A 26,844-nucleotide genomic window follows, 5' to 3' on the forward strand; every position below is an offset into this window, starting at 1 on the left:
TTCTCCTGTCTCAGCCTCCCGAGTAGCTGGGATTACAGGCATGCGCCACCCAAAATTAGGCCCGGCTAATTCTGTATTTTTAGTAGAGACAGGGTTTCACCATGTTGGTCAGGCTGGTTGGTCAGGTTGGTCTGACCTCAGGTGATCCACCCCCCCCCCCCAGCCTTCCAAAGTGCTGGGATTACAGGCGTGAGCCACCGCACCCGGCCTATAGTGTCCTGTTAATTGGAGGTGCTCAATAAATGTTTAACTGAATAAAACAATGAATAAAAACAGTACTTTGGGCCAATGTCTCCTGAAAGAAAAGGTTGAACAGTTCAATTCTACACATATTCAGACCTTGTTATATGCAGTGCAGAGATCAGAATCCAACTTGCTTAATTTTTATTCCAATACTTTTCCACAATACACTCACCACTATTGAGGTAGCCATAAGTATAGTGATTGCAAGCACAGAATCTGGCATCAGGCTGTTCACATTACAGCTTTATCAGTTAGTAATATGTGATCCTGGGCAAGCTACTTAATCTCTCTGTGCACCAGTTTCCTCCTAAAAGAATACATATCTCACACAATTTTTGTTACAACTGAATGAGACAATAGTGTAAAGTTATTAGAACAGTGTTTGAAACATGCTACACACTCAAAATGTTATTATTTAAAATGTTAAGACCACCCTGGGTGGAACATTTGGGCATTGGAAGTTTCATTAAAAATAAACATGAAAGTAGAATAAGCTGCAGCCCCTCTGCGGAAGAATTTCAATAGTAGGAACATGATTAGTTAATACTGAACACATGCCCCAGAGGCTGCGCTCCTCAATTACTAAACCCCAGCAATTGGCTCACAATCCAAGTCCTTGGCCAGGCTGCCCAGGATTTAGTTTTCCATAATCCTACTACTCACCTTTCCCCTTTGATAGCAGAGGACATTTAAAAACTCTTTGTTTTTAATTGAACAACTGAGCTGGGAGAATACCCAGTGTTCAAGCTAAAGAACTGTGAGTTCTGCTCCAGCCCACCACTAGGTGATTTACTCTCAGCTGATTCCAAATCAGAAACATAATCAGCAAGGACTGGGGAACCTCCCACAGTACTTTCTCTCGCTGCAGTTTTCTCCACCCACACAAGTCCACCACTTTTAAAAGCATTTCTTCCATCTCGCTGGCCACATCTTCGTGGATGACAACGCTGCCACTGTGCTTCAGAATCCTCTATCTCTTCCAGATCCAGATCTTTCCAGGTGCTTTTCTCAGGGTCGGTGGCATCTAATCTTTGTGACTCTACTCCTGGTTTGAGACCTCAGTTAACAGCCTTGGGAAAACTGTAACATAAACTGCAACGCTGTTGGTGCCGTTTCTTCTTAGACAAGGTGGCAGTGATTGCCTACCCCCACAGCTGGCCTTCCACTGCGCCAGCAAAACCGCCTCCTACCAAAGCGCCGAGGGCTCCCAGGGCGCAGGCGCCCCGGGCCCCGCCCCTTTCCGAAGACTCGGCTCCTATTGGCCCAGGGGCCGGGGTTGAAACGCCCTAATAGCCGGACCGGGGTGATCATGTGACTTGCGGGGGTGGGGCTGCGCCGGCCTCTTCCCAGCCAGCTTGAAAGGGTTTGCGTAACCGGCCTTGCGGGCCCTTAACGCGCTCCGTTAAAGCGCTCTGTGGGCGGCCTGGCCTCAACTCCCTTAGTCTAGGAGCACGAAGGGATTTACTCCTAGCTCTCGTCCGTCCCGGGTTCGCTTTTCTTTCCTTCCCGATGCCTGGCTTTTAGATCCACTACCGCAGAGTCTGCGGCTGCCAGGAAGCCCAGATTCGAGTGTCCGGAGAGTAACCGGAAGTGCTATCCCCAGGCCTAGGGGCGGCGCCGGCGGCTGCAGGGTAAGCGCGGCCTGCGGGGCCCAGGGGTGGGATGGGTGCGCGGCGGGACCCAAGACCCAGGGCCACAGTCGAGTGGGACCAGCCCCTGTTCCTGGACACTGAGCATGGTCTTGTCCCGCCTGACGGCGGACGGAGGACTGAAAGATGGTCAATGAAAAGTTGAAAGAAGGGAACCTTAGTACGATAGTTCCTAGAGATAATAATAGTAAACACGGCAAGGCACTTTTCAAAGCAATATATATCTTTCATATATATCGAGAAAAAAAGGACGTTGAGTGGATTTTTCTTTTCATCTTCAGTGCAGGAATTAGTTATGTTGCAGTTGAATCTATCTGCAGAAAAATCTGGTTTAATCTTCCTATAACCATTTCTTTTTGGAAAACGGAATTACATATAACTTTATATTATATACACTTATCGCGTGCACTTTGGGGTTTGTAGTGGTAGACGAATGGGTCTTTGATCTTAGAAGTTGAGATAATACATACAAAAACAATTAGCAGAAGGAGAAAAAACAAACGAAAAACGAGGCTTAGGGCTTTGTTACGAAGTTGCAGTTAGTAATTATTCAGAAAGACTCCTGACATTTTGTCTACAGTTAGTCGGAACTGATGGCTACCCGTGGCAGGTACTTCCTGCAGGAGAAACAATGTAAGCAAAGATGGGAAGAGATAAGCTATGGTTGAAGGATGCTCACTAGAATGGAGAGGAAATCAGACCAGTTTTCTAGGCCAGCTTTAGAAAAATTATGAATTATAAATTTCACAAGGTCATCATCTACATTATTGATTTTTCTTCTAGGAGAGGGAAGAATTGAGTGTTGTGAATAGTACTGGACTAGAGACCTTTTGAAACCAAAAGGAAGATGTTCTTGAGTCTTTCTTGTTATGGTAAGTGGCATACCAGGCTCTGTTTCTGTATAAATGTGGATGGGGGCGTGAGGTGGGGCAGGGTGAAAGGAAAGTATGGGAGAAGATATATGGAAAAAGAGAATGGCCCTTTCTTAGCTCCTAAGATAGCAGAGTAATAAAACTGGGCCCTATCCTACCAACTTAAGGCTATTTTCTACTCCTTTTCAATATGCATGCATATACACATTAGGCTTGCAGTAATTGCTTTTTGATTGATTTGTAACACAAAGAGGGTAGTATGCCTAATGCTTAGGTAGGCTCTGGAGTCAGAAGATAGGTATTTAAATCCTGACTCTGCTACTTGCTATTTGTAAGTTGTTGGGTGATTATCTAACTGCTGTAAGCATCAGGTTTTCCATCTGTAAGATCCAAACATTGGTATTAATACCTATTTTATAGGATCCTTGGGAGGACTAAATGAGATAATCCATGTAATCAATGAAAAATAAATGAGAAATTTCCAAGCCTAAGGCCTGTAAACACCATCTAGTTTTTAAATAATGCTTTACTAACTTTGTCTCTTGGTCCCATATACCGTTTAAGGATAACCATGAACTCTCAAGTTGTATGAATTAGCCTGTCTGCCTGGACTTTTGTTGTGTTCTAGTTTATTCCTTTCACTTCGACCCTAGGCATGAAAGAGTACCAGTCTCTTCCTAGGATGGGGCAAGAGAAGCATCCTAAAGGAGGGTACCCTGGAGCTAAGACTTGAAAGATGTATTTGGGCTTGCTAGATGAACCAGCCAGGGCTACTGGTCTAGTCTGTTATATTGCTACTGGGGGTCCAAGGATGATGATTGCCTTTTTGTTCTGGTATTTGTTCACACTTTTCATTTATTCAACAAATGTACTCTAGATACTAGGGATATTACAGTAAGCAAAAGACTAAGTCCTAACCCTAGTAGAAGTTATATTTTAGTAAAAAGACAAACAAATGAACAAATATAAAATGTGTACCACAAAGTTGAATGGTGATAAGTGCTATGGAGAGAAATAAAATGGGATAAAGCAACACAGGCTAAATTTTAGATAAGGTAGTCAGGGTGTGCTGCTTTTTGAGGAAGTAATCTTCAAGCAGAGACTTGAGTCCAATAAAGGAGTAAGCTGCATGGGAAAGAGCATTCTAGGCAGAAGGAACAGGTGCAAAAAGCTCGGAGGTGGCCTGTGAGGCTGAAGATATGCAGAGGTGCCACATTATGTGGGGCAGTAAAAACTTTGGATTTTATTCTGAGTGTGATAGGAAACAGTATTTGAAATTAGGGAAGTGTCATGATCTTTTTTTTTTTTTTTTTGAGACGAAGTCCTCGCTTTGTCACCCAGGCTGGAGTGCAGTGGCACAATCTCAGCTCACTGCAAGCTCCGCCTCCTGGGTTCACACCGTTTTCCTGCCTCAGCCTCCCGAGTAGCTGGGACTTCAGGCACCTGCCACCATGCCCGGCTAATTTTTTGATATTTTTTAGTAGAGACGGGGTTTCACTGTGGTCTGGGTCTCCTGACCTCGTGATCCACCCACCTCGGCCTCACAAAGTGCTGGGATTACAGGCGTGAGCCACCGCGCCTGGCCTTATGATCTGTTTTGAGGTTTGGCACCCACACTTACTTTTTTAGGTGTTGACATCTAAAAAAAAACTTGGATATAAACAGGAAAATTATTTCCTTATTTATTCAGTTTTTTTTCTTCTTCTTCTTAATGCCCCACACTTCATTGGTTGTTTAGCACAAATAAGACACTTTGGACTGATAACTTTAGGGAATAATGTAAATGATTTGCCTGGCTGTGACAGAACTAAGAATCCTTTATTTTCACTGTATTCTCCTTTTGAGCTTAACAATAGTACAAATTTTAAAAGACAAAACCTTTAATGAATTACAGCTATTTTTCTGTATCCCTGCATATCTTTACTTAATTGTGATTCTGAGTTGGAATTCTTCCTTTTCCTTCTAATATTGCTCCATAAATTTTTTCTAGTTTTTGCATAATCTTCATATTAATCATTAACTGGCCAAATTGTTTTATTAGTTATTTTAAGTGGGTTTTGAATAAGGCTTTGCACAAGAATCAAGCATAGAAAATGGGCTTAATACATGTTAGTGGTTTTGTGCATGTGAAGGTAGAATTAAGAAAATAATAGAATCTACCATTTATTAAGCATCTACTGAGCCCTAGACATTGAGCTTAGTACCGGCAATGTCTTGGTTCTTATAGCAACTTTGTGAGGAAAAAAGAGAAAGTTAAAGTTAAAGGAAATTAAGTTACTTACCACAGCTACAAAGGAGTAGAGTGGGAATTTGAACCAAAATCTGCATACACAGCTTAAACTGTCAGTATTAACCACCAAAATAAACCAACCTTTAGCCACAATGTTTTTTGAAAACCAAAATAAAATACCTTTTAATTTTGAATAAGTACAGACATACAAAAATTGCAAAATGATACAAAGAACTCCCATATACCCTTCACCCATATGCTGTAAATGTTAACATTTTACCATGTTTGCTTTAGGATTTTGACTCTATTAAACAAACGTTTTAGTCTGTTTTGGGCTGCTATAACAGAATACTGTAGACTTGAGTAATTTGTAATGAACAGAAATTTATTGGCTTATGATTCTGGAGATTCGAAAGTCCAAGACAGGGACTGGCATCTAGTGAGAGCCTTCTTGCTGTGTCATTTCATGGCAAAAGGGCAAAGAGAGGGTGAGAGCAAGCAAGAGTGCTCAGAAAGGGACCAAACTCATCTTTTTATGAGGAACTGACTCCTGAAATAATGGCATTAGTCTATGAGGGTGGTGCCCCTGTTACCCACATACCTCCCATTAGTACCCGTTTCCCAACGTCACTGCTTTGGGGATCAGGTTTCCAATGCATTAACTTTGGAGGACACATTCAAAGCATAGCAGTACACATACACGTATATATAGATTTTTTCCTGAACTATTTGAGAGTAAGTTGTAGACATCGTGCCTCTTCTCCAACAGAAGCAATCAGAATCAACATCCCCATAAGCATGTACAGTACTACTAGCTACATGCCATCCTTAGAAGAACTGAGAAAACAGTCATTCAGATTCATTTTCTGTGGGGACTTCTTTTCTAGAACCCTGGTTGAGAAAGCCTGTCCTAAATACTCAGTTGTATATTTCCTAAAAACAAGGATATTCTCTAGAAATTATCGTTACCATTATCAGAATCAGGAAATTAACATTCATAGAATAAGTACTATTATCTAATTTCTAGACCTTGTTTGAACTTAGCCAATTGCTCCACTCATGTTGTTTAAGACAAAAAGAGAAAAATGTTTTTTGTGGGCCAAGATCTAATTCAGCATCAGTCATTTAATTTAATTATAGTATTGTCTCTATTGTGAACATATTTTTAGACTTTATCTTTCATAACTTTGACATTTTTTGAATATTTAGGCCATTTATTTGGTAGTTTCCCTCAGTTTGGGTTTCTCTGATGTTCCCTCGTGATCAGATTCAGTTTAGACATTTTTGGCAAGATACCTCAGAAGTGATATTATGTTCTTCTCTTTGCATCATATTAGGAGGCACATGATGTTTTATCTCATTACTGGCCATATTCACTTTAGTTGAAGTACCACTTGGTTAAGGTGGCGTCTTCCAGGTTTCTATACTATGATGTTACTCTTTTTGTATTTATAATTATTAAATATCTAGTGGGGAGATATTTTCAGATTATGTAAATATCTTGATTCTCATAAAATTTTTCATCCACTAGATTTTTGCGCAGTACTCTTGATTGAACATGAAGTTTTTAATTCCATCATTTCTCCTGTATTTGTTTGCTTTTCTAATGCAAAAAAGTTTTCCCTTCTATACACTTTTTTTTAAATGAGTACAAATTCATGGATTCTTATTGTGTGACTAATTTATTACTGTTATTACTTATTTCAGTGTTCTACTTGTTCCAGTTTTGTACAGTGGCAGTCCTTCCATCCTGAATTGTGGGTCCTTCTGGCATATTGCACCACTTTTTGAGCACTTCCTTACTTTCTGACACATCAGGATAGTCCAGGCTCATCTTACACTTTCCAAACCCTGGAAACAGCTATTTCTCCAAAGAGTCTTGATTCTTTTCAATGGAGAATGGTATTTAGAAACCTGTATCTGAATGCTTGGTATACTCATTACTACTAGGATTTTATTGTTTCCATGACTTCTCAGCAAACATTACTAGGAAAAAAAAAAATACACGCACATAATTTCACACATACATACATTTCTTTATTCTCTATATAAACCTTAAAATCTTGACTTATACTGATACTTCTAATTCCAGTTAAACCCTACAGAGTTGATTCTAGCCTTTCTCTTTTCTATATTTTTAGCCTTCTTCATTGACAATGAGGAATCTAGGTGACATTATCCATAGTATATTTACTTATTTATTCAGTCCTAGGATACACATGAAGTAGTGTACCCTTATCCCGACAGGGGAGAAAACCTCTACTGATTCAAGTTATTTTTATCTTGAGATTGAATGTACATAGTCCCAATACTGTGTTACAGAGTTTTTTTTTTTTTCTTCCCTCTTCTGCATAGTTGTTATTTATTTGAAACACAGGTACGTTTGTTTTTATGCTTTTCTCCTCCATCTTGACTATTTAGTTCATTAGTTCATTCATTTATTGAATATGTAAAATATAATTCTAAAAGTAAAACTATGTGTGTTGTGTCTTCATATTCTTAGAGAAATATGACTCTTCCTCCTCCACCCAATTCTGTTTTCCTGTGCCATCAGTTCCATTTTCATCTGCCTTGTAATGATAACCAATCTCATTACTTTCTTGTTTTTTGGGGCAAGTGGAGAAATACATATTTTTATTTCTACTTTCTTACATAAAATACAACATACTTTTTTACAGTTTGCTTTTTAAAATTTATAATTTATCTTGGAAATCACATCAGTTGATAAAGATGTTCCACATTCTCTTTTACAGTTGCATAGTACTCCATTATATATGGATGTACCACAGCTTATTCACCATTTTTTTATGTACAGATATTTAAGTTATTTTAAATATTTTTCCATTACAAACATTACTACAGTGAGTAATATTATGCTTTATATTTTCATGTTATTGGAGTTGAATCTCAGAGTCCATTTCTAGAAATGGGATTGCTGAGTCAAAAGTAAATGTATATCTAGTTTTGTTACATACTGCCACATTCCCCTGCAGAAGAGATTGTACCAATATGCATTCTCTCCAGCAACAGAGTTTGTCTGTTTCCTTACAGTGTTGACAACGAAATGCATTGTCATACTTTTTAATGTATGCTGATTTAATTGGTGAGAACTGGTATTTCGTGTACTTTTAAAAAATTATTTCATTTTTATATAGACTTACCAATTTGCATTCCCCCCAGCAACATATGAGTGTGTCTGTTTCCTTACAGTGTTGACCACAAAATGCATTGTCATACCTTTTAATGTATGCAGATTTAATTGGTGAGAACTGGTATTTTGTGTACATTTAAAAAATTATTTCATTTTTTATAGACTTTACTTTTTAGAGAACTGTTAGATTCATAGGAAAATTGAGCAAAAAATACCGAGAGTACCCGTATGTCCCCTACCACTCCCTTTACCCTGACACGTGCACATAGCACACACACAGCATCCCCCACTGTTAATATCTTCAACAGAGTGATACATTTCTTACAATCAATGAACTTAAGTTGATACATCATTGTCACCCAAACTCCATAGGTTACATTAGGGTTCACTCTTTATGTTGTACATTCTATGGAGTGCCTATAATTTTTTTTTTTTTTTTTTTTTTTTGAGACAGAGTTTCACTCTTGTTGCCCAGGCAGGAGGGCAGTGGTGCCATCTTGGCTCACTGCAGCCTCTGCCTCCCAGGTTCAAACAATTCTCCTGCCTCAGCCTCCCTAGTAGCTGGGATTACAGGCTCCTGCCACCAGGCTCAGCTAATTGTATTTTTAGTAGAGATGGGGTTTCCCTATATTGGCCAGGCTGATCTTGAACTCCTGACCTCAGGTGATCCACCCGCCTCAGCCTCCCAAAGTGCTGGGATTGTAGGCGTGAGCCACCATGCCTGGCTTGACTTGCCAATTTTTTAAACTGGTTTGTTTTTTTGTTGAGTTTTAAGGGTATATGTATATTTTTGTATATTTGGGAGATTTTAAAATGTTGGGAATAACAGTCTTTAATCAGATGTGTCTTCTGCAAATATTTTCTCCCAGTCTGTGGCTTGTCTTCTCATTCTCTAGACAGTTTATTTCATAGAGCAGACATTTTTAATTTTAAAGTCCAGCTTACCAATTTTCCTCCATGGATCATGCCTTTGATGTTGTATCTAAGAAGTATTGCCAGCACAGGCGTGGTGCCTCACGCCTGTAATCCTAGCACTATTGAAGGCCAAGGTAGGCAGATCAGTTGGGCTCAGGAGTTCAATACCAACTTGGGCAACGCGATAAAACCCTTGTCTCTACCAAAAATAGAAAAATATAGCCTGGAATAGTGACATATGCCTGTGGTCCCAGCTACTCAGGAGGCTGAGGTGGGAGGACCACTTGATTCTGGGAGGCAGAGGTTGCAGTAAGTTGAGATCGCACCACTGCACTCCAGCCTGGGTCACAGAGCAAGACCCCCATCCCAAAAAAATAAAATCATTACTATACCCGGGGTCATCTAGATTTTCTCCTATGTTATCCTCTAGAAGTTTTATAGTTTTGTGTTTTATACTTAGGTATCTGATTCATTTGGGGTTTGTAAATTTTTTTTAATTGAGAAGTAAAATATGTATGTATTTATATGTATACATTGTGGAATAGCTAAGTCAAGCTATTTAACATATATTACCTCACATACCATTTCTTGTGGTGAGAACATAAAATCTACTCTCAGCAATTTTCAAATATGCAGTGTATTTTTATTAGCTGTAGTCACCATGATGTAGAACTCTAGAACTTACCTAGAGTAGAACTCTAGAACTTACTCCTTCTGTTTAACTGAAATTTTGTATCCTTTGACCAATATCTTCCCAACCCCACTACCTCTCAGCCTCTGGTAGCCACCATTTTACCATCTGTTTCTATCAGTTAGACTGTTTCATACTCTGTATGTAAGTGAGATTATGTGGTATTCATGTTTCTGTGTCTGTCTTATTTCACTTAATGTCCTCCAAGTTCATTTATGTTGATGCAAATGACAGGATTTTCTTCTTCTTCTTTTTTTTTTTTTTTGCATGTGAATGTCTAGTTACTTCAGCGCCATTTGTTGAAAAGACTTTTTCTGCATTGTATCTATTGCCTTTGTTCCTTTATCATAGATCAGCTGATTCTATATATATGGGTATATTTTGGACTTTCTTCTGTTCCATTTATCTATTTGTCTGTTCTTTCACCATTACCACACTTTCTTGATTACTGTATCTTTAGTGTTGTAACTTCAAGTAGTATAGTAAGCCTTGAAGTTGGGTAACATCAGCGCTCCAACTTTGTTCTTCCCCTTCAGCATTATGATAGCTAATCTAGGTCTTTTACCTCTTCATATAAACTTTGTATCAATATGTCAATATTTACAAGATAATTTGCTGGGGTTGTGTTGAATCTATAGTACAAGTTGGGAAGAACTGACTATTTGACAATATTGAATCTTCTTATCCATGGATGTGGAATATCCCTCCATTTATTTAGTTCTCTTTTTTATTTCTTTTATTAGAGTTTTTAAATTTTCTTTGCATAAATTATAAACATATTTGGTTAGATTTATACTTAAGGTGTTTCATTTTTTAGAGTGTTAATGTAAATGGTATTATGTTTTTAATTTCAGATTTCACTTGTTCATTGCTGATATAGAGGAAAATAATTGATTTGTATATTTACCCTGTATTGTGCAAGCTTAACTGTAATCACTTCTTAGTTCCAGGAGTTTTTTGTTGATGATTTTTTCAGATTTTTACATATGTGATCATGTCACTTACAAAGACAGTTTTATTTCTTCCTTCCTAATCTGTATGCCTTTTATTTATTTTTCTTGTCTTACAGCATTATCTGTCCGTTCCAGTATGATGTTGAAAAGCAGTGGTGAGAGAGAACATTCTTACCTTGTTTCTGATGGTAGCTGAAAGCTTCTAAGTTTTCACCATTAAGTATGATGTTAGCAGTGGTTTTCTTATAGATGTGCTTATCAACTTGAAGAAGTTTCTCTCTATTCCTAATAATGTCATGTATTTTAATTTGCATTTCTCTAATTATGAGATTGAACAGCTTCTCATATGTTTAAGGGACATTTTTATATTTTTTGTGTGTGAGAATTGTCTTTTGCTTATTTTTGTATCAGATTTTTATTTTCCGTCAATTTTTAAGAGATATTTATATATTAGGTATATTGTTCCTGTATCTCAAATATTGTTACAAATATTTTATCTCAGTTTGCCCATTGACTGTTAACTTTATTTTTTATATGTATAAAATATTTTTGGCCGGCACGGTGGCTCGCTCCTGTAATCCCAGCACTTTGGGAGGCTGAGGTGGGCAGATCACCTGAGGTCGTAAGTTCGAGATCAACCTGACCAACATGGAGAAACCCCGTCTCTACTAAAAACACAAAATTAGCTGGGCATGGTGGCTCATGCCTGCATTCCCAGCTACTCAGGAGGTTGAGGCGGGAGAATCACTTGAACTTAGGAGGCAGAGAGTGCAGTGAGCCAAGATCACACCATTGCACTCCAGTCTGGGCAACAAGAGTGAAACTCAGTCTCAAAAAAATAAAATAAAATAGAAAAAAGAAAACTTTTAAAAAAGTTTTTATTTTTAGTCAAATGATTAGTCTTACAGATAGAAAATTTTTGGTACCCTAAGATTAAGGTAGAATTTACTTTAGTTTTCTTGTAGTATCTTATCGTTTCCATGTATACATTTAGATCGCTAACCAATTGGGAGTTTATATTGGTGTGTGGTATGAGGTATAGATCAAATTGTACCTATTTTCATGTGGCTACCTTGATGTTTTACCATCGTTTATTAAAAAGTCCATTTTTGCCCTGGTGATTTGAGATGTCATCTTTATTGCATACTAAATTTCTATATGTGTTTGTGTCTATTTCTGGATTTTCTATTCTATTTGTCTCTTTATCTAATTGTGTTTCGAAACTCTGTTGTTTTAATATTAGAAGCTTTAGAGTTTATTTTAATGTCTCATGGGTTTAGTTACCCTTCATATTCTGTCTTTTCATTGCTTCCTGGCTGTCCTTGTTGGTCTTTTCAAAGTGAACTTGAGTAGCAACTGTATAGCTTAGGCATTGGAGATTTTTCTGTAAAGGGCCAGAAAGTATTTTATTTAGGCTTTAGTGGCTATCTGGTCTCTATTGTAACTGCTCAATTCTGCCTTTCAATACATGAATGAATAAGTATGACCCTATTTCAGTAAAATTTTATTTGAAAAAAACATGTGGCAGGCCAGAATTGGCCTGTGGGCCATAGTTTGCCACTCCTTACTCTGGTTTCATAAATAAGCTTATTATTTTTATTGAGATTGCATTGTTTATAAATCTTAGGAGGGAACATCTTCATAATATTGAATTGTTCTATACAGCAACAAAGGATGTCCTTCCATTTTTTCAAGTCTATTTTTGGGTCTCAGGAGGGAGAAGGTTTTCCTATGGTTTATTTGGCATGGCTATTTTTTATTTATTTCTAAGTAGTTTTATATTGCTGCCGTTATACAAAGGTTGTTCTCTATCATTGTGTGTTCCAATTAGTTATTATTTATGTTTACTTTAAAAACTGGTGGTTTCTATGTGGTGAATTTTCTATCCTGCTACCATACTGAATTCTTTTATCATTTGAGTTAGTTTTAGCATTGGTCTTTTGTAGGGTTTTCTAATTATACTATTAAATCACCTCCAATAGAGATAGTTTTACTTCTTTCACACCTCTAATTGATTTTTCTAATTGCATTGATTAATACTTCCAGGTCAGTGACTGAAAAGAGGAGTATTGGCCATCCTTGCCTTGTTCCTGATCTTAGTAAAAATTTTTATAGTTTTTCTAACTTAAGGTATTAGATGAAAGAATGTATGTCTTATGATATTAAAAGGAAGTATCTGTTAATTCCCACTTTCTTGAGTGTTTTTATCCAGAATAGATGCTGATTTCTGTTGCAAGTTCTTTCACTGTCTATGGAGATAATTACATTATTTTTCTCCATAGGTCTGTATGGGATATTTAGTGGATTTCCTCATGTTGAAAGATAGTCTAATTTTGAACCAATTTTGCAAAAAATTCCACTTGGTCATGGTATATTATTTTCTTAATGTGATACCAATTTTTATAGTATTTCCCACATTAATAAAAAATGTTAGCCAGGCATGGTGGTGTGTATCTATAGTCCCAGCTATTCAGGAGGCTGAGCCAGGAGAATTGCTTGAGCCTAGGAGTTTGAGGCTACAGTGGGCTATGATTGTGCCACTCTTCTCCAGCCCGGGCATCAGAGCAAAACCCCAACTCTTAAAAAAAAAAAAAGGCAGTATTGGACATTAATAGTTTTTATACTCTTTTCTTTAGTTTAGTTATCAGTGCTATTCTTGTTTCACAAAAATAATTAGGAAGTTGTTCTTTGTTTTCAGTGCTCTGGAAAATATGTATGAAGCATTGTATTTATTTGGTCTGTGTAGGTTTGTAGAATTCTTTTGTGAAACAATGTGGGCCTAGTGCTTTTTATGGAATGGTTCCTTTATAACTTTTTCTGTTTATCCTCTGCAAATTGGTGTTTTAAAACTTTATGTCTTTAATGGAGTCAACTCTAACTATGTTTCATAAAGAAACACATTTCATAGTTAATCATATTTATTTATATAGAGATTTGCAAAGTGGTTTCATGTATGTGTGTGTTTTCTGTTCGGTGGTTTTTCTTCCTTGTCATTTCTCATTTTGTAAATGTGTGCTTTCTCCCTTTTTTTCTTCTTTAAGTTACCTAGTGGTTTATCTGTTTCTTTAAGTTTTACAAAATAAGTATGATTTTGATTTATCATTAGATTTACTGTTTTTGTGTTCTGTAGTTCATTGATTTCTCCTTTTATCTATTTTTGTTATTATTTTGATTTTTTTCCCATTTAAAAAAATGATAGAGACAGGATCTTGCTATGTTGCCCAGACTGGTCTTGAACTCCTGGGCTCAATTGAAATTTATTTTTTTATTAGCTTTTGATCTAAGAATTTAACTTGTTCAGTTTAATTCTTCTGTTTTTATTGATAAAGAAATATAGGCATAAACTGGTTTAAATTGATCCCATAGATTGTAATATGTAATATTTTCAATTATGGAATACTTAGAAATTTTGTTAAATTTTTCATTGCCCTTTTTACTGAAGAGTTTTTTAATGGTTTATTTTCCCCCCATTTGAAAGGACCTTTTGTTATTTGATATTTTAATAAATTTCTAGTTTTGCTGCAGATTGTTTCTTATAATGTTTATGAGAATTAATGATGCTTTCTTTGTTACATAATATATGACAGATTTTTGTGGATGATTCATGTGTGGTTGAAAAGAATGTGTACTTATCATGGCATACAGTTTAATATAAATAAGATTTACTTATTAATTAGGTTATTTAGGCCTTCTGCATCATTACTTCTTCTTGGTCCAGTTTGTATGTCTTTTATTGAGAGTGGTATATTAAGCTTTCCTATTATTAATACTTTATCTCTGTTTCTTTGTACCTGTGTCTCTGTTTTTCCTTTGTAAATGTGCCTGCTGTTTAATGTGATACATAGATAACCATGACTTTAGTGTAATTTAGAAAGTATTATTATGTTTAATGCTTTTGGCTTGAACTCTGCTTTGCCTGATATCAGGATCAAAAGCTCTACTTTTATTGTTTCTGTTTGCCTAGTGTTCCTTTTCCCACCTGCTTACTTTTAGCCTGCCTGAGTCACTTTGGTTTAGGTGTCTCTTGTATTTAGCATACAGTTAGGTCTTGCTTGTGAGCCAGAATGAAAATCTCTTTTAATAGGTGTGTTAAGCTCACTTATATTTATTGATATAGTTGATGTTTGGTTTTAACAATGTCATATTATTTGTTATAACTGTATTTTATTATGTGTTTTTCTACATGATAGGTTTTCATAGCTCTTTTGTGACTTTCTTTTTTGAATGTTTGATTTTTGTTACATTAGCTACTTTCGTACTTAGATTTATTTTATTTTATTTTATTTTTTTGAGGTGGAATTTTGCTCTTGTTGCCCAGGCTATAGTGCAATGGCATGATCTCGGCTCACCGCAACCTCTGCCTCCTGGGTTCACATGATTCTGCTGCCTCAGCCTCCCGAGTAGCTGGGATTACAGGCATGCACCACCATGCCTGGCTGATTTTGTATTTTTAGTAGAAACAGAGTTTCTCCATGTTGGTCAGGCTGGTCTCGAACTCCCGACCTCAGATAATCCGCCTGCCTCGGCCTCCCAAAGTGCTGAGATTACAGGCATGAGCCACTGCACTCGTCCGTACTTAGATCTTTTTTAATGCCTTTAGTCCATTAAAAAAATAAATTTCTATATTTAACCTTTAATTATTTGGTTTTTAAGGTTTTTAAAATTTTTCTTTTCTAAAAGGCCATTTTAGCTTCAGATGATTTTTTAGTTTAATAGTATCTTTTAACTTTCACCTGCCATTAATACAACATAGTAATCCCACCTTATTCGTGGGGGATATGTTCCAGGACTCCTGGTGTATACCTGAAACTACAGATAGAATTGAACCCTAAATGGCGTTTTTTTTGTTTTTGTTTTTGTTTTTTTTTTACATATTTGTGATAAAGTTTTTTGTACTTAGAGTGGGTTTTTCTTTCTGGCAATAAATTTTAGGTCAATCTTGCCCACTGCCAGCTCTCTTCTCTTTACCCCACATTCTCAGATTGTCCTTGCTCTCACTGATAGCTTATGGCTAGAATGTGAGAGACAGCTATATGGGATTTGGTGACAGTGTGGGCTTTGTATAGTACATTTGTTCATCTTTTTGTTACTGCTTTTAAAGGATGTATTGAGAGATTTGGATTTCTGTAGCCACCATTATCCCCTCTGACTGTGTTTTATTACCACGTTCTTTATATTTCTTCTAGAGATATTTTCCTTTTTTTTTTCTTCATATTTAAGTCAGTTTTCTGTCCATTGACTTCCATGGCCAATTTTAAATAATTGGTGTGCAAACACTGCATGTTCTCACTTATAAGTGGGAACCGAACAATCCGAACATAGACACAGGGAGGGGAACAACACACAGTGGGACTGTAGCAAGGTGCGGGGGCAGGGAGAACATCAGGAAAAATAGCTAATGCATGCTGGGCTTAATAACTAGGTGATGGGTTGATAGGTACAGCACACGTTTGCATAGGCACACGTTTACCTATGTAGCAAACCTGCACATCCCGCATAGGTACCCTGGAACTTAAAATAAAAATAAATAAATAAATGATGTGGAGGAAGCTCATAGGTTTTCTGAAAAGTCTCAGTTGACAATTATGTTTTACAGCTTCCCTCACTTCTGTATTTAGGGCTACATTGAGTTTAGGCCCCAGGATACTGAAGAAGACCAAAAGGGGGAAAAAAAAGAAAGGAAGTAAAATCACTGCTAGTTGAGTGGCATTTAAAATTCTGGTCTTTCCTGACTTGCATGCTATGTGCTTTTCAGAGTTGTCAAATAACTGGACCATACATTCTGTCCAGACTTAGTAGTTGGGTTCAGTAGGATAACATTGGTGACATGTGTCATAGAGACCCTCAGCTGTATGGCCCTATCGCTGCCTGGGTCCAAGTAGTTCCATTTTTGCGTCTGATCCTCAGTAGCAGGAAGGTTGTTGAGGGAAATGAAAGTCCCATTAACCTAAGGATAAGGCAGGTTAAAACTTCTAGAGAAAGACATAATGGCTAATTGTGGACTCTTTAACTTATTTTTGTGCCCCTAATTGACCACCTCCTGGGTTGTTTGTGGTTGAAATATAAAGCAACTTAGGGTGTTACAAATTTTGAATAACCAAAATTGTGATAATTACGTGGGTTCCAGTGGTAGTAAGGTGGTAATTTTGTTATAATCCCAAAAATACTTTGTAGTCTCTATTATACTTTGGATCAGGACAGCCTGAGTTCATGTGGGGAAGATAATGGCTTAGTGTTTTCAAGATGTCACCGAGATTTAGTGTTAGGAATCCTTTGCTGCAATGTTGTTATAGTTACAAAGGAAGCTATAGATTGTGCAGATGGGTTATAGATTCTGACTAAGGAGTCATATGGGATGATTTAAGACTCTACAGAATTGAATTTAAGGGATTAGATAAGAAAACCCATCTGTTCTTTTTAACTGTAGTTTACCCATTGTTAAGTCCTTTGAGTGTAAATGATCTAGTGCTAAATTCTCTCATTTATGGCTTTTTATCCTTTTCTTGTCTTTGTGTTTTACAGAATGCTATCTTCCTTGAGAAGTCAAATTCTCAGGATCAGGAATGTATGTTTTCTTCCGTCTGGATTCTAGGTAAGCTACAGTTACTTCAGTATTTTGAAGTGTCCCTTCTCTTTCCCAGTCTTCATCTCATCAGAGTACCTCCCATTCTTTGTGACATTCAGTCCTTTTATCAGACAAGGAGAGAAATAGAATTTCAAGGAGAATTCATTCATGCACTTAGCAGATGCTTGTTAAGCACCAACTTTGTACCTGGCATTACTTTATATGGTAGACAAAGATCATCAAACGAAACAGATATGCTTGTCATATTTTAGCAATAGACAATAAACTGAATAAAGTGAATTATGTGGTCTGTTAGGTTTTGAGTGCCATGAAGAAAAGTAAAACAGAAAAGGGGAATAGTGAATGCTGGGGCATGAAGACTATTCACAACTTTAAACAGAGTGATTAGGAAAGGCCTTCCTCAGAAATGACATCTGAAAAAATAGTCTTTGAAGGAATTGAGAGAAATTCATGCACACATCTGGAAGAAGAAAGCTGTAGGCAGAAGAAAGAAAGCGCAGAGGCCCTAAGGGGAGTATGTCTGGATGAGGAATAGCTAGGAAGCCATTGCAGCTGGATTAGAACATGCAAAGAGAAGAATAATATAAAAGGGTGTCAGAGAGGCAGTGACAGGCTAGCAGGGCAGCTCAAGTGGACCTGTTGGGCTATTGTGAAAGTAAGAAATAAAGAGTGGTTTGGACCAGAATGTAACAACAGAAGCTGTTGAGAAGTGGTTAGACTCTGGATGTGTTTTGAAATGGAGCCAACAAATGTGTTGATGGCTTGATTGTGAGGTATGAGAAAGAAGAGTGCAGGATGACTCCAAAGTTTTAGCCTGAAGAAATAAAGGATGAATTTGCCATTAACTGAGATGAAGCAGGCGATAGGTGGAGTAGATCTGGCATCCAGCCCCAGTGTAAGTCCTTTGCTCACTTCCTTTGACTATAAGGCAAAAGCAGATACTTGCCATTTAGCTCCGTAAGCTCAATTTAATAAAAGAAAATAGGAGTAATGCCTGTGATACTTTAGGCTTTGAGGATTGAGATTGTGACAGTGACAGAGTATACTCTGGTCTTATAGTCTAAGGAGTTCTGTGATACTGTGAAAGTCACCTGAAAGATGTAATTTCGACCAAAAAAAAGTAACTTCTAGGACAATTCATAGATCATAGAGATATGCTCAAATATTTGTGAAGGGGGCCTGCCCCTCCACACCTGTGGGTATTTCTCACAAGGTAGAGACGAGAGACTGAGAAAAGATAAGACACAGAGACAAAGTATAGAGGAAGAAAAGTGGGCCCAGGGGACCGGAGCTCAGCAAGTGAGGACCTGCACCGGCACTGATATCTGAGTTCCCTCAGTATTTATTGATCACTGTCTCTACTATCTTGGTGAGGGGGATGTGGCAGGACTATAGGGCAATGGTAGGGAGAGGGTCAGCAGGAAAACGTGAGCAGAGGACTCTGTGTTATAAATAAGTTTAAGGAAAGGTGGTGCGCCTGGATGTGCACATAGGCCAGATTTACGTTTGACTTTACACAGACATCTCGGTGCAGTAAAGAACAGTATTGCCGCCAGCACGTCTCACCTCCAGCCATAAGGCGGTTTTCTCCTATCTCAGTAAATTTTCTCCTATCTCAGTAAATAGAATGTACAATCGGGTTTTACACCGAGACATTCCATTCCCAGGGACGAGCAGGAGACAGATGCCTTCCTCTTATCTCAACTGCAAAGAGGCCTTCTTCTTTCACTAATCCTCCTCAGCACAGACCCTTTACAGGTGTTGGGTTGGGGGACAGTAAGGTCTCTCCCTTTCCACGAGGCCATATCTCAGGCTGTCTCAGTGGGGAGAAACCTTGGACAATACCCAGGCTTTCTTGGGCAGCGGTCCCTGTGGCCTTCCACAGTGCATTGTGTCCCTGGGTACTCGAGAATGGAGAATAGCGATGACTTTTACCAAGCATACTGCCTGAAAACACATTTTTACCAAGGCACATCCTGCACAGCCCTAAATCCCTTAAACCTTGAGTCAATACAGCACATGTTTCTGCGAGCAGAGTTGGGGCTAGAGTTACAGATTAACAGCATCTCAAGGCAGAAGAATTTTTCTTAGTACAGATCAAAATGGAGTTTCTGATGTCTTCCTTTTTCTACATAGACACAGTAACAGTCTGATCTCTCTTTCCGCCACATATTTGAAATGTAGAATTTTAATCACTGTATTTAGCATAAACATGTCTGTTTTGTTTAGCTTGTCTGCTTCAGTTTTGACTTCCCTATTCTTGTTAGCCTTGCAGTGCATTTTTCTCCCATTATGTCCCTCTGTGGTCACAATACTACATTTCTTGTGGATCTGTGTTTTGACTCTGAAGAAACTGCACTACTCCCACATCATTCAGTTCTTTCTCCTATCCCTTTAAATTTTAGAACAGTTCTGAGTCGACATTTGAAATCTTGGTATATCTTTTTATATTTATAAATAACTTTTACTTCAATAAAAGTAAGTAAAAGTAGCAGCCTCTGTGCCTTTCGCAAGGAAAGCATACAGATTGCTGAATGGAAATTGGAAAACTGTGGTTAACAAATTGAAGAAACAGAATGTTATCTATCACCTCATTACCCAGAGGTAACCATGTTACTACCATGTCTTTTAGATCCTTTTGACTTCCTTTTTTCTCTGAGTGCAAGTGTTATTTGTGTTCTGGTCCCATTACACTTAGTAATTTGCTGTATTCAGTGAGCTTTAATATCATTTCCTTTACAAATAGGCTCCAATCTAATATCTAGTTTCTTGGATACTGGACCTTTTTGATAATTTAAGGAACTGTGTACCTTCTCCCCAGAAAAGTACACATATACTGAACATTTTACAGTCAGTTTCAAAAGTTTCAGAAATTACCTAGGAGTCTGTGGATGCCAAGTAAGAACTCCTCTTCTAGGTTTGAGTACCTACTGTGTGCCAGGCACTGTTCTAAGTGCTGGGGAAACAACTGTGAATGAAGTGAGCCAAAAATCCCTGTCTTTTAGGGGCTTACATTCTATGGAGAAAAACAAAATCAAAAAGGAGAGGAGTATTGTTTGTGTGAGTCAGCTGGGATGGAGGTGTGGTACAGTTTAGAACAGGGCGGTTGGAAATGACTTCACTGAGAATATGCCAGTTGAGCAAAGATTTGAATGAGGTGAGAGAGAGAGCCTCGAAGATTCCTGGAGGAAGAGCCCTTCAGCCAGGAAGAAATACCAAGGCTAAAGACCCTGAAATGGGAGTGAGTCTGTCTTATTTGAACAACAGCAAAAACTCAGGGTGACTGGAGTGCAATGAATAAGTAGAGGAAGAGCAGAGAAATGGATCGGAGTAGTAACTAGGAGTCAGATTTCTTAAGAGCTTGTAGGTTTCTAACAGGAGTGGTTTTGGTAGAGTAGTGAGGGTTGAATGTTTAATTGGAGTATGTTACAGAAATCTTGGAATACAAAAATTGGAGACAATGAACAGGTTTATTTATTTCAAAGAGTTTTACTGTGGAGAGGAACAGAGAAATGGGAGAACAGCCTGAGTGTGAAGCAGTTGAGAGGATTTTCTTGTTGATTGTGTTTTTGTTTTTGAGAAGAGAAATAATATTGGAATGGTCCAATAGAAAGGAATAAATTGATAATGCAGGAAAGGGAGGGTGGAATTGCTAGAGTGATGTCCTTGTGAACAAAGAAGGGGGGTATACAGATGGAAAGGCTATCTTTAGGTTGAGCAAGGGAAGTTTGCCATTTATGGTAGCGGAAGGAAAGATGCAGTATATGACCACACTTAAAAGAGGTTGTTTGACGTGGTGGGAGCATGTGGAAAGGATTTTGGTTTTGTGTATGCGGTGTTGTTTTGCTTGCTTGCTTCCATTTTCTTAGTAAAATAGGAAGCAAAATTATCAGGTCATACTCTTTAGGTGATGGATGGGGGTTCTGAATATATGAGGGAGAGGTTCAAACATATGAAAAGATCACTGAAGAGAGTTAAGTGTGAAGGATATGGAAAATGGCTTCTTTCTTCCTTTTATTTCTGTTCTTTAGTCTATTTTTGGTAGTTGATAAATGCATTGACTCATTACTCCCTCTGAACTCTCTTGAATCAACCTAACTTTTTTTAAGATACTTGATCCTTTAAGCATTTCTGTATGTGTGCATACCTCTAAACCACAGAATGAGGAGGAAAACAACTTTTTTTTACAGCTTTTCACCATGTGAAGAAACACCTGTTATAAATCTATGTTCCAAGCCTAGACTTTTATCTATAATCAGTCAGGATTTTTCTTTTTGAGCAAGTTATGTGCTTATATAATCATATCAAAGCAGAATCTTAAGCCCAAGCCCCTTTGTCATAATAATAGTGACAGTAAGAGCCAAAACAGAGGGCTTACCAGGAGATTCATAGTGATTTAATGTTCCACGGGACCATGTAAGGTAGTTTCTATTATTAATCCACTTTACAGATGAGGAAACGAAGCACACAGTGGTTAAGAAACTTGCCTAATATCACCACTAAGAAGACAGAGTCCTAGAAACCTTACTTTTCTCTCTGGTCACTGGGAATTCTAATGATCATTAACTACTTTCTTCCAAGCTTTCTGCAGAAAGGACTCCAGAGATACTCATTGACGGTCCCTTTTGATTTGCTTTCTTCATGAGCAGGCATAATAATTATTAGTCTTGTCTTGATTTCTCAGCTGAAGCAAAGAAGGATGAAGAGCTCTTGTTTTAAAATTACCCAGATTCATAGAGGAAAGAGTTCTTACTTGTAGTTTCCTATATGTATTGCTGATCAGTTTTATATTAGCAAAGAGGAAAAGCAAATAACTGATTTCAAGCCATATAAAACCTAGAAGACTTAGGGCCTCTGATACACAGTTTGTCTTTTCTGCAATGATTTTAATTTTGAGAATTCTTTTCTTAGTTGTAGGAATATAAATAATATTTCTACTTTGTCTCACAGGCTTGGAAATACCAAGTAAGGAATTAACATATATGATGCTGGAAACTTGTAGAGGCTCATGACTGAAAGGCCTGAAACAGATGTATCTTCCAAGTTTTTATCAAGAAAATGACTGTGAGGGCAATGATGGGTCAAGAAGACCAGTGGAAAACTCCCTAGGAGAGAGCCATAGAAAATGTACACTTCAGAAGAGAGATGTAATCAGAGAACTCAAAAAAGGAAAATATATAATGTATGCCCTCAGAAGGGTAAAAAGATTTTTATTCATGTGCATGAGATTACTCAAATAGATAGTCATATATACCAGTGCCTTGAATGCAAGCAAAACTTCTGTGAAAACTTAGCTCTTATTATGTGTGAGAGAACCCATACTGGGGAGAAACCTTATAAATGTGATATGTGTGAGAAAACCTTTGTCCAAAGCTCAGATCTTATTTCACACCAGAGGATCCACAATTACGAGAAACCTTATAAATGTAGCAAATGTGAGAAGAGCTTTTGGCACCACTTAGCGCTTTCAGGACATCAGAGAACACACGCAGGTAAAAAATTCTATACATGTGACATTTGCGGCAAGAATTTTGGTCAGAGTTCTGATCTGCTCGTCCACCAGCGAAGCCATACTGGTGAGAAACCGTATCTATGTAGTGAGTGTGACAAATGCTTCAGTAGAAGTACAAACCTCATAAGGCACCGAAGAACTCACACAGGTGAGAAACCATTTAAGTGTCTCGAGTGCGAAAAAGCTTTCAGTGGGAAATCAGATCTTATTAGCCACCAGAGAACTCACACTGGGGAAAGGCCCTACAAATGTAATAAGTGTGAGAAAAGTTACCGACACCGTTCAGCCTTCATTGTACATAAAAGAGTTCATACTGGGGAGAAGCCCTATAAGTGTGGTGCCTGTGAAAAATGCTTCGGCCAGAAATCAGACCTTATCGTACACCAGAGAGTCCACACAGGTGAGAAGCCGTATAAATGCCTGGAATGTATGAGAAGTTTTACTCGGAGTGCCAACCTAATTAGGCACCAGGCAACTCACACTCACACTTTTAAATGCCTTGAGTATGAGAAAAGTTTTAACTGTAGCTCAGATCTTATTGTACATCAGAGAATTCACATGGAAGAGAAACCGCATCAGTGGTCTACGTGTGAGAGTGGCTTCCTCCTAGGTATGGACTTTGTTGCCCAACAGAAAATGAGAACTCAAACAGAGGAACTACACTACAAATACACTGTATGTGATAAAAGCTTCCACCAGAACTCAGCCCTTCTTCAACATCAGACAGTACACATTGGTGAAAAACCATTTATCTGTAATGTGAGTGAAAAAGGTCTTGAGCTTAGCCCTCCCCATGCATCAGAAGCCTCACAGATGTCTTGACCAGGCAAGAAGCTGTAATACCAATATTAAAAATTATTTACGTATCAGAGAACTCATTAAGATGAAGACAAATCTCAGACTTTGCTCAGAGCTCAGAATTCAGTGGGGACCAGAGAGCCTGCAATTGGAAGTAGGAGAAATTCTTTGCCCAGAGAGCTGCCCTCACAGAACACCTCATCCTCACTTCAGATGCCCAGAGTTTTTGAAAACTTTCTGTCTGAGCTTCAAATTTGATCACTCACAAGAGGATTCATACAAGTGGGAAACCTTACAAATGCCCTGAGTGTGAGAGAGCTTTCTAGCAGTGCTCAACTCTCCTCGTTATAAGAGAATTCACACCGGAGAACAACTTTTTAAATGCCTTCAGTGTCAGTCGTGCTGCAGACAGTATGAACATCTCATTGGATCTCAGAAAACCCACCCTGGGGAGAAGCCCCAGCAAGTGTGAAAAAAGCTTCTAATAGAACTCTGACTTACTCATCAGAGAAGCCATACTGGTGAAAAATTGTATATTTGTCTTAAGTATGGCAAAAACATTCATTGGAGAGCCTTACTTGGGTTTGCAACCCCCAAAAAAACCCAATCTGAGGAAAGACTACAAGTGTCTGAATGAAGAGTGCTTGTTAGTGATCAACTCTTGTGGTACATCAGGGAACTCACATAAGTGAAAAAACCCATACTTACCTTGAGTCTGAAAAAACCTTTGGTAGAAGCTCCTGTCTTATTGGGCCCCCAAAAACCTGTTCTGCAATGAGAGATTTACTTGTGGGTGAGAATCTATGTACATATTATGTGTATGAGAAGAACTGTTCTCATAGTTAGTTGACTCATATGATAGAGAGGACTTTACATGAAATCAGTATGAAAATAGTTTTTTAGATACCCAGAATCTTGTTCTGGGAGAAGCTAGGGCGGGTCAGAGTAGACCTGATGGTTAACTCAGGTAAAGATGCTTTTCTTTTATCTGAACCACTTAATGATTGCTTTACTTTTACTTTTTAAAAATTTCAGAAATCCAATAAAGGAAAGGACTGTAACCTTATGATAGAAGGTGTGGCATGTGTTACTGTTGGGGGAAAGGAGTATATTGACTTTGCCTTGGTTGATATTTTTATGCTTGTCTAGGATGGGACTAGAGTGTTGATAGTAACATGGCAGCCTTTTGGTGGCAGTGAAATGAACTAAGAAGCTAGGGAGTAGCTATCCTAGATCAAAACTCTCCCAATAGTTTTCCCTTTGCAGGACCAATCTTATAAAGAGAGAGCATACTCAGCTTTTTACTTAGTGTCAGTTGAGGCATACTCTCAAAAGTTTTTTCCCCTAAAATATCTTTCAAGTTTTTGCTGGTATTTGAAATTTCAAGTTTAGAAATTCATTTCTTTTTAACTCAAAGTGCAAATTTCATATAATGGTTATGATGGTTTTAGTGTCCATATTTTTGTGACTTCACTTATCATCTCTTTTAGCAATGGATACCCACAGTCAACTCCTAGTAAAATGGCTACAGGAAGACTGAAAGAAAAGTTTAAGCCTCAGTAGGCATAGAGTAAAAAATCACATAATGATGCATTATTAATATAAGAGGCTTTTTTTTATTTTGAGTATCCTAACTCCAAACCTAGTGTTCTTTTCACTCCATTATCCTGCTGTTTATAGCAAATCAAGACCCATAATGATACATCTTTCATTTATTTCAGTTCTGCCAAGGAAAGAGAAAATACCTTGTAATCCCAGGGAAAGGATTGCAATCACCACATTATAAGGTATACATTTGGCGTGGAATGCAGAATTCTAAATACTAGAAGGGAAAAGTAGTTGGCGGATTCATCAGAGGCTTAAGGATAAGTACATGTTTCCAATTTAAAAGTATAATTAGGATTGTCTTTAATGATCTCTAGAAATACTATAATTAATCCAGAGATCTATCAGTGGTCACATGTCAGTTTTTTTTCTTCCCTCAGATTCAAAGACGTGTAATACCAATACCTCAGATTCCTGTAGTATTTGGGACTTTGTAGACTAGTGAATAGATATTTTGTTACTAGTCCAAATCCTCTGATTTTGGTTTGATTTGTCCTAGCAGATCCCTGAGCTTCAGAGAGTATTGCCATTTGGATTCATGGAGTTGGCGAACTGCTACACTGCTACCTTGTGTATGACTCTAAGCTTTGATCCTAATGACTGGTTGATGATCATGATAATATTAGGACCAGTGAATATAGCTTATAGTGATAATAAGGATTCTAGGGTATTTTTCTTTCTTTTAGAAAAAGATCCTGGAAGTTTATTTGATCTGACATGTTTTCGTAATTTTTAGAAATAGCTCTTGTACCATGAAAAATGCCCAGTATGATAAGGCACACAAGATGTATTTTTTTCTCTTTGGTGAAAATCATGCCTATCACTAGTATATGTTTGACATTTGTAATATACTTAAAATAGTATTGGGTGTGAGGCATGGTGGTGATGAAAAGTAGTCCTTATGGCTACTTGTTAGTCATTAGAGAGAATATGGAGAAGGGGTCAAAGTTGGTATCATTAACAGGGCAATGACTTGACCCTCTTTCAACTGATCTTACTGGTAGTTGTCTCTAGTTTTTAAGTAAATTAATGATGGACCATCCCTCAAACAGAGAACTTTGGGGGTATGAAACAAGACTGAGGGCTTTTAACCATGGGAGAAAAAAGGTTTTGGTATTATTCATATAGCATAACCTGAGGTTGGAGAGGACCACTTGGGAGCCTGTAACCAAAACTAGATGGTAACTTCTGGGATGGATGGAGGTTCCCTTGAAGCAGTGCCAACCTAAATCTACCTCAGGTAAGTAGTTAGATTAACTTTTTCAAGATTTCAGACCAAACAAGGCAACTTGTATTCAGTTGATGTATTCCTATGCTTTAATGTTTTTGTTTGCCCTTAATTCTTAAATAAACATTTGTTCTGAAAAACTCCATTTCTGTCTCCACTGTACTGAGAGAAACAGCATTTCCTCTACACTTGCATTAGAATAAAGTGGTTAATAACGTGATACTTAGACCTGGAGGTAGAGATAACCATTGGACGATCTCGTAATTCCAGCAATTTTGGATGCTGAGGCAGAGAGGAACAGAAGGAATATTGTCTATGCTGTGCTGTGGACATTGGATCCTGTTGGAACCTCTGCACTGTATTCCATAAATGGGGCTAATAGTTTGAACTGACCATGTTTGGGGCCCTGCT

General features: G+C 37.8%; 1 protein-coding gene across 4 annotated transcripts; it reads left to right on the top strand.

The window, feature by feature from the left end:
• The first annotated feature begins 1,563 nt into the window (after positions 1 to 1,563).
• ZNF322 (zinc finger protein 322) lies at positions 1,564 to 26,578 on the top strand. 4 transcript variants are annotated; one of them, XR_002726237.2, is made up of 6 exons: positions 1,564 to 1,874; positions 2,676 to 2,764; positions 10,821 to 10,859; positions 17,227 to 17,296; positions 22,241 to 25,387; positions 25,708 to 26,578. XR_002726237.2 is itself a non-coding variant. In XM_023191592.2 (5 exons), the coding sequence occupies exon 5, from the start codon at positions 22,416 to 22,418 to the stop codon at positions 23,622 to 23,624; it is 1,209 nt and encodes a 402-aa protein (XP_023047360.1). In that variant the 5' UTR covers positions 1,564 to 1,874; positions 2,676 to 2,764; positions 10,821 to 10,892; positions 17,227 to 17,296; positions 22,241 to 22,415; the 3' UTR covers positions 23,625 to 26,578. The 4 variants fall into 4 exon arrangements, 3 of the variants coding, with proteins under 3 accessions (XP_023047360.1, XP_023047358.1, XP_023047359.1); XM_023191592.2 differs by having other exon boundaries at positions 10,821 to 10,892; positions 22,241 to 26,578; XM_023191590.2 differs by having other exon boundaries at positions 22,241 to 26,578.
• Positions 26,579 to 26,844: the final 266 nt, after the last annotated feature.

This window comes from Piliocolobus tephrosceles, chromosome 5, assembly GCF_002776525.5.
Source record: "Piliocolobus tephrosceles isolate RC106 chromosome 5, ASM277652v3, whole genome shotgun sequence".
NCBI lineage: Eukaryota > Metazoa > Chordata > Mammalia > Primates > Cercopithecidae > Piliocolobus > Piliocolobus tephrosceles.

Bases quoted from the DNA above. Each gene is read 5' to 3' on its own strand.
- ZNF322 (XM_023191592.2), top strand. From the start codon at position 22,416: ATGTACACTTCAGAAGAGAGATGTAATCAGAGAACTCAAAAAAGGAAA.